The sequence below is a fragment of the Thermobia domestica genome, chromosome 9 (assembly GCF_964235325.1).
Source record: "Thermobia domestica chromosome 9, izTheDome1.hap1.1, whole genome shotgun sequence".
NCBI lineage: Eukaryota > Metazoa > Arthropoda > Insecta > Zygentoma > Lepismatidae > Thermobia > Thermobia domestica.
Window position 1 is genome coordinate 16,143,205 of NC_137462.1, and position 9,243 is coordinate 16,152,447.

At 36.6% G+C, this 9,243-nt stretch overlaps 2 protein-coding genes across 2 annotated transcripts; both read right to left on the minus strand.

Moving 5' to 3' along the window:
- Positions 1 to 79: 79 nt before the first annotated feature.
- LOC145694316 (uncharacterized) lies at positions 80 to 2,266 on the minus strand. Its single transcript, XM_081770405.1, has 2 exons — positions 1,421 to 2,266; positions 80 to 1,324 (listed from the first exon to the last, which is right to left on the minus strand). The coding sequence occupies exons 1-2, from the start codon at positions 2,264 to 2,266 to the stop codon at positions 80 to 82; spliced, it is 2,091 nt and encodes a 696-aa protein (XP_081626531.1).
- A 5-nt stretch (positions 2,267 to 2,271) lies between these two features.
- Positions 2,272 to 3,606, minus strand: LOC145694317 (uncharacterized). Its single transcript, XM_081770406.1, has one exon. It carries the CDS (start codon positions 3,604 to 3,606, stop codon positions 2,272 to 2,274), a length of 1,335 nt encoding a protein of 444 aa, XP_081626532.1.
- Between the last annotated feature and the right edge of the window lie 5,637 nt (positions 3,607 to 9,243).

Consider the following 9,243-nt stretch of genomic DNA (forward strand, 5'->3'; position numbering starts at 1 on the left):
TAAAAAGTTCAATGTGAACCGCCTTAGTCGCAAAACACACGAAAAGTGCTATATATGCCTTATGGAGTTTGGCTCCCCGTCAGTTACTCGATTTAAGGTAAATGGGCCCACAGTAGTCAACGCCGCTGTGAAGAAATGGTCTTGTTGGTTGAACCCTGTCAGCTGGTAGATCTCCCATCATCTGTTTACCATCTTTAGGATTGTTTCTGAAACATGTGACACACTGATGTACAACTTGACGAACCAAATTCCGTCCACGAATTGGCCAATACGATCGTCGCAAGGATGATAACAATAATTGAGGCCCGGCATGCAATAGCTTCTTATGTTCTTGAGCGATTAACTTTGTCAAGTTGCAGTTAGCTGGAAGTACAATAGGATGTTTCTGTCCTTCAGTAAGATCTGCTGCATTTAATCTTCCTCCGACTCTGATGATTTGCCTCTCATCCAAGTATGGGTTCAAATTTCTCAGTTGACCTTGGTTGTCGACTTCTTTTCCTGATCTCAACGCATTTAATTCCTTGTGAAATGCTTGTTGCTGTGATAGTTTAATAAGACATTCGAGTGCTTCATGTAATTCACTTACTGTAAGATGTCCATGCTGTCTGTCACAATTAGATCTTCTCATGTTGTGTGCAAATCGTAGACAATAAGCAGTTACACGTTGCAATCTTCTTAATGATGAATATCTGTCTAAGAGTTGACACGGTGTTGTAGAAACCATTACTGCTGTATTTCTTCGTCGCTCGGGAACATCGCTTAGGTCACAAACATCTTCCCTCGTCTGTAAGTCTAATTTCTCAGATAACCAGAAAGGCCCATTCCACCATAATTCATTATCAAGAATCTCTGACAGTGTTAATCCTCTCGATATATGATCTGCTGGATTCTCCTCTGTTCTGATGTGTCTCCATTCATAGTTACAAGTCAATTGTTGAATTTCCGCCACACGATTTGCAACATACGTCTTCCATTGAGAACAAGGTCCTCTTATCCATGCTAATACAATGGTGGAATCTGACCATAAAACGACCTTATCGATCTTGCAATGTAATGCTTGTATTACTTTCTGAGTTAGCTGTGCAAATAACAAAGCTGCACAAAGTTCTAGGCGAGGAATAGTTGTCTTCTTCAAAGGTGCTACTCGAGATTTTGAACATAGTAAGTTTGCTGCGAATTTCCCATTTTTTGTGCTAGATGTTACATATATACAAGCTCCATATCCATTCTGAAATCCGTCGCAAAATCCGTGAATTTCTACCTGCGATTGTGTTTCTTGAATAACCTTCCGCTGAACATGCAGTGATTCCAACTCTTGAAGTTGCTGCTCAAATGTTTCCCACTTTTAATGCAATGGGGCTGGAACTTCTTCATCCCAATTCAATTTCAATTCCCACAAACGTTGCAGAAATATTTTTGCCTTAAGAATAACTGGTCTTATTAATCCTAAGGGATCAAATATGCTTGCTACTGTAGCAAGAATAGTCCTCTTCGTGATTTGTTGAGGGTTGTTTCTTGGTTTGACAGAGAAAGAAAATGTGTCTTTAATGAGATTCCACAACAATCCTAAACTTCTTGTTATGCAATCATCATTTGGTTGAATGGTGAAATTTGATTCTTGAAGTTCACTGGGTATTTTTGAAAGCAGTGAAGTGTCGTTGCTACACCATTTTCTCAAACAAAAACCACCTGTTTGCAGAAGAGTTGTGAGTTGACCTTGTAATTCATGTAGTTCCTTCTTCGTGTTTGTCCCTGTTTGAAGATCATCAATATAGAAATCCCTCATTACAACTTCTGCTGCCTTAGGAAAATTATTCTTCTCTTCTATGGCTAATTGCTGAAGACATCTAGTGGCTAGGAAAGGAGCTGCTGCAATGCCATATGCTACAGTTTTGAGTCGATATATTTTTATTGCTTCTTGAGGGTTTTCTCTCCACAGTATTTTCTGGTAGTTTGCATCTGAATCATGTACCCTAATGTTGCGATACATCTTCTCTATATCTGCTGTCATGACGTATTGTTGTTGCCTGAATCTTGCTGTTATGGAAAATAATTCTTCTTGGATTGTAGGCCCGACCCTCATCGTGTCATTTAATGAAAATCCAGAAGTTGTTTTGCACGATGCATCAAATACAACCCTGAGTTTGGTAGTAGTACTGTTCTTCTTCATAACGCAATGATGGAGAAGATAGTAGTCTGGCATCATTGTATCGCTCTCTGCTCTAGTTAATTCTTCCATATGGCCCAAATCTTCGTACTCTTTCATGAACGCTATATATGCTCTTTTTTCTCAGGATCCTTCGTAAGCCTTTTTTCCATTGAATAAAGTCTTCTCGTTGCAATCTCCTTGGATTTACCAAGATTTCCCACATTTTCTTTAAAGGGAAGTCTGACGACGAATCTCCCAGTCTCGTCTTTCCGGTGTGTTTCTTTGAAGTGTCTTTCACATTCTGCTTGCTCTTGACTTAATGGATGTTTTATTGAACATTCTTCTATCGTCCAGAATTTTTGTAATTGCTCGTGTATTTTTTCTGTTGTGGAGAGGTGACACACATTTGTGGAATTGTGTGGTTGATTATCTATTTTTCCCGCTACAATCCAGCCAAACAATGTTTTGTGCAAGGTTGGATACCCTGCCTTGAGTTTTATTTGGCCTTCACAAAGTAGATCAAAGAATACTTCCGCCCCCAATAACATGTCAATATGCTGTGGTATGTTGAAGTTAGGATCTGCTAATTCAATGTTGGAAGGTATTTCCCACGATGACGTGTCTACACGAGCCATAGGCAAGTCTTGTGATATTTGCGGCAATATAATGAAGTCTAATGTGGCTAAATAATTGTTATGTCTTGACTTAATTGTAGCCTGAACGCTATGGCATGACCTTGTATTAGCATTACCTATACCATTTATGTGTACAACGCTATTACTCTTTGTTAGTCCCAATAATTGAACCATTCTGTTTGTTAGGAAGTTGGACCGGGAAGCACAATCGAGAAGTGTTCGACACATTTGAAAATTACCCTGTTTGTCTTTAACATGTACTACAGCTGTGGATAGTATAACGTTTGGTGGTCTCATAAGATTCTGCGGTACGCTGTTTGTAGAACGAATATTCTTATCTTTACATTCCTGCCCGAGTGATGTGGTCGCAGCGAGCGTGTTTTGACCTTGACCTATTTCCCTTTCATCTTGTGGTTCATTCGCTCTAGTGGGCGATGGACAACGCGAGTAGTGCAGTAATGTGTTATGCTTTTTATTGCATATTTTACAATTACCTGATAAGCATTCATTTGCCTTATGCGCTCGTTTGAGACAATTTATACACAAACAAAGACGTTTAACTTCTTTAATTCTATCTCCTATAGATTTTCTCAACAATGATTGGCATTGAAGTAATTTGTGTGAGCCTTTACAGCTGGGACATGCATTGATGTCGGAATACGTTACGTGTGCTGTCGTTGAGTAAGAATTCTTTCTGCCTGCCTTATTTGTTTGTTGATGTTTGTTACTTGGAACTGAGGGTGTGTCTTTAGGTCTACGCTTATTATCAACTGCGTCTAAAACTTGGGAACGCTGCTGTAAAAATTGTGTCAGCTGTGACATGCTCGGTAATTCATTCGTTGATTGTGTTTTCTCCCACTCCTTATGTGTTGTATTGTCTAGTTTGGTCGCAATCAAATAAATAAGTCATGCACCCCAGCTTTCTGTTGGTTCACCTAATGATTTTAAAGCCCTCAAATGTTTTACCGTGCTGTCTAAAAGAGATTTAAGCGAAACAGCCGACTCACGTTCCACCATTGGCATTTCAAATAAAGCTTTGACGTGTTTATTAACAATATACTTTTTGTTTTCAAAACGTTCTTTGAGTAAAGTCCATGCTACGTCATAGTTTTCAGAAGAAATTTCCAAGGCTTGTATTACTTCAAGAGCCTCCCCACGTAGAGCAGAACGCAAATAATGAAACCTTTGCACTGGCTGCAATGTGCTATTGTTATGTATTAATGCCTGAAACGTGTCATAGAACGACAACCACTCATCGTAGCTTCCAGAAAAGGTCGGAAGGTTTATCACCGGCAACCTAACTGATGGATTGGAATTGCTTGCTTCATTGTTTTCATTTTTCTTTGCACTGGAGCTGTGTTGATTTATGAACACTTCCGCCTTAGCTGCTAAATCAAAATAAGTACTCTCGAATTGCTCTCTTTCTTGCGTTTCCTGATCAATTTCTGATGAACTCTGTAACATTTCTATTTCGGATTGTATTGCATCAAATTCATCATAGCACTGTTTTATTTTCTCGTAACGTAACACTAACTGCGTAATATTCTGATCTTCTGTAAAGCTATCTACAAAAGGTTTAAAACGAGTGAGTTTGGCCTTAATTTGACCTCTCTTGAAAACTAATTCTTTCATTCTGTCCGTCATGCTTCACTCAAATTAAATACGCTTTTAACACTTACGTTCTAAATGAGGCTTTGCTATACATGATTATTTTGTATAAGTGATACAAGGATAATATATTGAAATATGCACTCACTACCTACCTTGTTAACTGCACTGTTGAATCCTGAACCGGCGTGGATGGACCATTTGGTCGATGTAATCCTTGTGTAGGCGCTGGTTTCTTAATAATTTTTTTTGACGTTGCTTTGAGACTGTTCAATATATTTGCATTTTACAAAACACAAGATTATATGAATTCAAGAAATACAAACAAACTTGCTATATGAACATTATTATATGTGGATTAATGCGATATTAACACAACAAACGTAGTTACCGTTGCTTTCTTGGTGTCCTGTTTTTACACACACACACTCATCACTGCTGGGGAGAAAAAGTATTAGATTTTATTTTGCTGCCTCTTCGTTTACTTACTTACGTTAGTTTTTATTGAGAAGAACGCTGGTTCTGAACAAATATAACATATAGCAAATTATATAGTTAAAACGCAACTTTATGCTAAAACGTATGTCTTGATCTGAGAGAAATAGTGTATATAAAATATATTTTTCTTATAATATTTCCATGTCTTTTCCAAATAAGATATTGCTCGTTATTGTCATATGTTTAAATTTTATTAAACTACAAGGAAATATCAGTTGTTTATTTGCTTATCTACTGTTTATTTTTTATTACATAGATATCGTTGCGCTGTCTTTATGGAACCTTACCGAACTAAGCATGGACAGTCGCATAGGATAAGGTAATCCCTGTCGAGAAATCACCTCAAGTTCTATTTTTACTACATTTTGCAGCTGAAGCAGAGAGAAACAGAGATTATCGTTTATTAAGTCCAATGGAACATGTATCAGTTTCGATAACTGAAAATTTCTTTCATAAAATCCAATTACATGTCACAAAATTTCAAACGGTAAGAAATCTAAAGATTTCACGAAGTTCTCCTTCAAGGTCTTTTGAATAAATATAATTTCATATGAACAATTCAAACAAAAAGTTTACAATTTCTTGACAATAGATAAATAACTAAGTTCTCATGGATCAAGAACATATATAACAAATGCGAACTTACCTACTTACACTTAACTTTCAAGCGTAATCATAGAAAACTTCATTATTCACTAATATATATATATATATATCTTTCCATGAAATCATTGAAGTGAAAAAAATGACTTCCAACACTATTCAGAAGATAGGCATATTGGTGCGTATCGAACCGATTTGTTTGCTACGCGACACTATGCCTTCAGTCAAGCTACTGGCGATCGACTAGGTAGGTCTTAAGGGATACCATGAACCAAGAAAGAAATAAAGAAAAAGGCATGCTTATTTCATGGGGAGAACAAAATAGAATAGTCTATCTGCTCCTTGGCATTAAGTGTTTGAAACATGTTCTGTTATGTATATCCATTTTCTAATTTCCTTAGAAGACTAAAGGGAAACGTTAATTCTCCTATATGAAAAGAAAGAAAAATATGTCTCATATATCACACAGATAACGAAATAAAGCAGCATATTCGTCTACCTCTTGGCTTTAAGTGCTTTAAAATTGTTCAGAATATTTTTCCTAATTCCCATAATAAATTTAAAGGAATAATGGTGTTTATAGTTATGTTCTTAAATGTTCGCGATTTACTTAACTGGTAATGGACAGTCTTCTAACAATGAAAACTTCCAATACTTGTTTTTAGTTTTTATTGATCCTTACTAATCGCTGGTTTTCAACTAACGCTTCAAATAAACCACAAAGTACATATAATAACTGCACTGTGTTCATTGCACTTAAATAACAAACTTAACTTAAAATTCTGGAAAAAATGTTAAATGAAAAGAAAAGAAAAGAAAACACTTTCCATCTTGAATAACAAATGAAATCTAAATTTCGTAGAAACAGTGTTTCCAGCCTTAAAAAATATTAGTACGTAATATAAGACTTAACATGCCGACCGCCAAAAAAGGGCTAGTGGCCTTTTTTTAAAAAGGAAAGAATACAAACTTTACATAACAACAAATAAAATAGACTAAAACAGGAAATACATATACTTTAACATGAATGACATTACGATCCATCATTATTTGGTAAAACACAAAGTCCTCTAATTGAGAGTTTATATGAACCATTGGAAGTTTTAACAGTAGCCATTCGAACCAAAATCGTCAGGTCCAGAATGTACTTCAGTGATGACTCCCATTTTCCACGATAGAGGAGGTAGCTTATCTTCTTTGAGAACCACCAATTGACCTGGCTGTATGTTGGCACAGCCTCTCTTCCACTTATTTCTTCCTTGTAATTGTGACAAATATTCCATATACCATCTTCTCCAAAACTGTTGAATTTGTTGTTGGATCATTTGCCATCTTTGAATTGAACTAATCCTCTCCTGATGTAAGTCACGTTATGGTAGTACTGTCAATGATTGACCAATAAGAAAATTACCCGGAGTTAATGCTACTGGATCATTATGATCATTGGATAATGCTACAAGAGGTCTCGAATTTATGCAAGCTTCCATTTGTGTGATTAATGTTGTTAATTCTTCAAACGTGAGATATGACATTTCCATGACTCTTCTTAAGTGGTATTTAACTGCAGCCTCCCAAAGACCACCGAAGTTGGGCAAATATGGTGGAGTAAAATGCCATTAGATTAATTCAGTAGTTGCAAAATTCTTAATCCTTTCTTGATGGTGAGCTGTATACAACAACTGTGCGGCTTCTTGAAGTTCCTTTTTGGCACCAATGAACGTAGTTGCATTGTCGCTATAAATATGCTTGCATCTACCTCGACGAGATATGAATCTTCTCAAAGCAGCTAAATATGCCTGACTAGTAACATCACTCACAACTTCGAGATGGATAGCCTTTGTTGCTACACACACAAATACTGCAATGTAGCATTTCACCTTTGTTTTTGACTTTCTGGTACCAGTTTTAATGTAAATAGGACCGGCAAAGTCAATTCCAGAATTTGTGAAATGTCTTGCTAGTTCTACGCTATGTTTTGGTAGTTGTCCCATTAATTGTTCTGGTCCAGATGCCTTTAATATTTGACATGTAATACACCGTCTAATAACTTTCTTGATGGCAGTGTTACCATTAGGTATCCAATACCTTTGACTTAGTTAGGCTAACATTAAGTGACATTCAGAATTTAGCAATCGCCTGTGTTCATGCTCTATAATTAGTGTTGTTAGGTGATGATCTGGTGGTAGAACAACTTGATGTTTAGCATCAAATTCAAGTTCAGACAGCTTTAATCTTCCACCAACTCTTAGTAATTGTTGATCACATATGAAAGGATGGAGAGACAAGAGTTTGCTCTTATTGCTAACTCTTCCACTTTCTTCAAGATCAACCATTTCCTTGAGCATAAACTGAGTTTTGAAATTCTCGTATTAGTCTGATTAAAACTTCTTCAATTTCTTCCAATGTAAGACCGTCTACATTTATTCTTGATGCTTCTACTTTAGCATTCTTGCAAAACCGTATGCAATAAGCCAAGACTCTATGAAGTTTGTTCAAAGTAGATAATCTTTCGATCATACTATTATCTTGAGTTGTCACTAAGTAACTTGATTTTAGTTTCTTCTGTTCAGGAATCTCTCTGAGTGGGACAGGCTCCGTCTTAGGCCAATCAAGTGAAGAACACTTTCACCATTGAGGACCGTTTCACCACAAATTATAGTGTATTAACTTGTCAGGACCTGTTCCCCTTGATATAATATCTGCAGGATTTTCACTTGAAGCGACGTGTCTCCTTTATTCTCCCACTTATTGTGTCGATAGCCAACAAATGTGTTCCCACCTATTTGGACTTGCTGTTAACCATGCTAAGACCACCATAGAATCTGTCCACATACATACCTGGGATATTCGTTGTTTTAATGCCTTAGTTACCTTCTTGACAAGTTTTGATGATAACACTGCTGCCAATAACTCTAAGCGAGGCAGGGAAATCTTCTTTATGGGCGCCACTTTGGACTTAACACATAATAGTTTCGAAGTAACCTCACCATCCTTGTTAACGAATCTCAAATACACACATGTTCCATAAGCCCTTTCTCAAGCGTCTGAGAAAGCGTGAACTTGAATGTCTAACAAGGTACCTCACTGAAGAACCATTCTGTCTACACTGATATCTGATAATGAAGGAATGAATTCAAGTACTGTCTTGCATCTTTGTTGTAGTTCTTTAGGAAATGTTTCATCCCACTTCAATCCTGCTTGCCACAGATCTTGAAGAATTATCTTACATACGTTTGTTATTGGACTAACAATTCCCAACGGATCAAAGATTGAAGCAATAATACCCAACATCTTGAGTTTTGTTAAATTATTGTGCTAACTATACGGTCTCTCGTTACTTCTGAAGTATAAGGCTTGGTATCCTATTAAGGTGGATCACCACCCAGAAGTCAGTATAAGCATTAGTTCAATGCCTTAACCAACGCTTAAAGAAATGGCACATATTGTAACTATAACACCATGAAATATAGTTATGCGTCAGCTACAACACGAGATACTATTTTCTGCGCTTAGGTATTCTGTTAGCAAAAAAGATAACATATAAGAGGAAAACATGTTCAGTTTTGAGGCGAGTACGCAAGATGGCGGTTGCTGGTAGATTTTGCTAATCCTGTGCTCAGTTTAATGAAATTTTTACTTACTAGCATAAATTATTTTACAAGTAGTATTGTCATTATGGAACATGGATATTATATTACCGTTTTTCGTGTTATGTTTTACCTTTAATCCAAATATTATTTTGTGTTTACG

What these genes read in the sequence shown, in the direction of transcription:
- LOC145694316 (XM_081770405.1), bottom strand. Translation starts at nt 2,266, where the DNA reads ATGAAAGAGTACGAAGATTTGGGCCATATGGAAGAATTAACTAGAGCA. An exon ending in TAAGACCAGTTATTCTTAAG is followed by an intron (nt 1,325 to 1,420) that starts GCAAAAATATTT and finishes ACATTTGAGCAG; the next exon opens with CAACTTCAAGAGTTGGAATC.
- LOC145694317 (XM_081770406.1), bottom strand. Translation starts at nt 3,606, where the DNA reads ATGTCACAGCTGACACAATTTTTACAGCAGCGTTCCCAAGTTTTAGAC.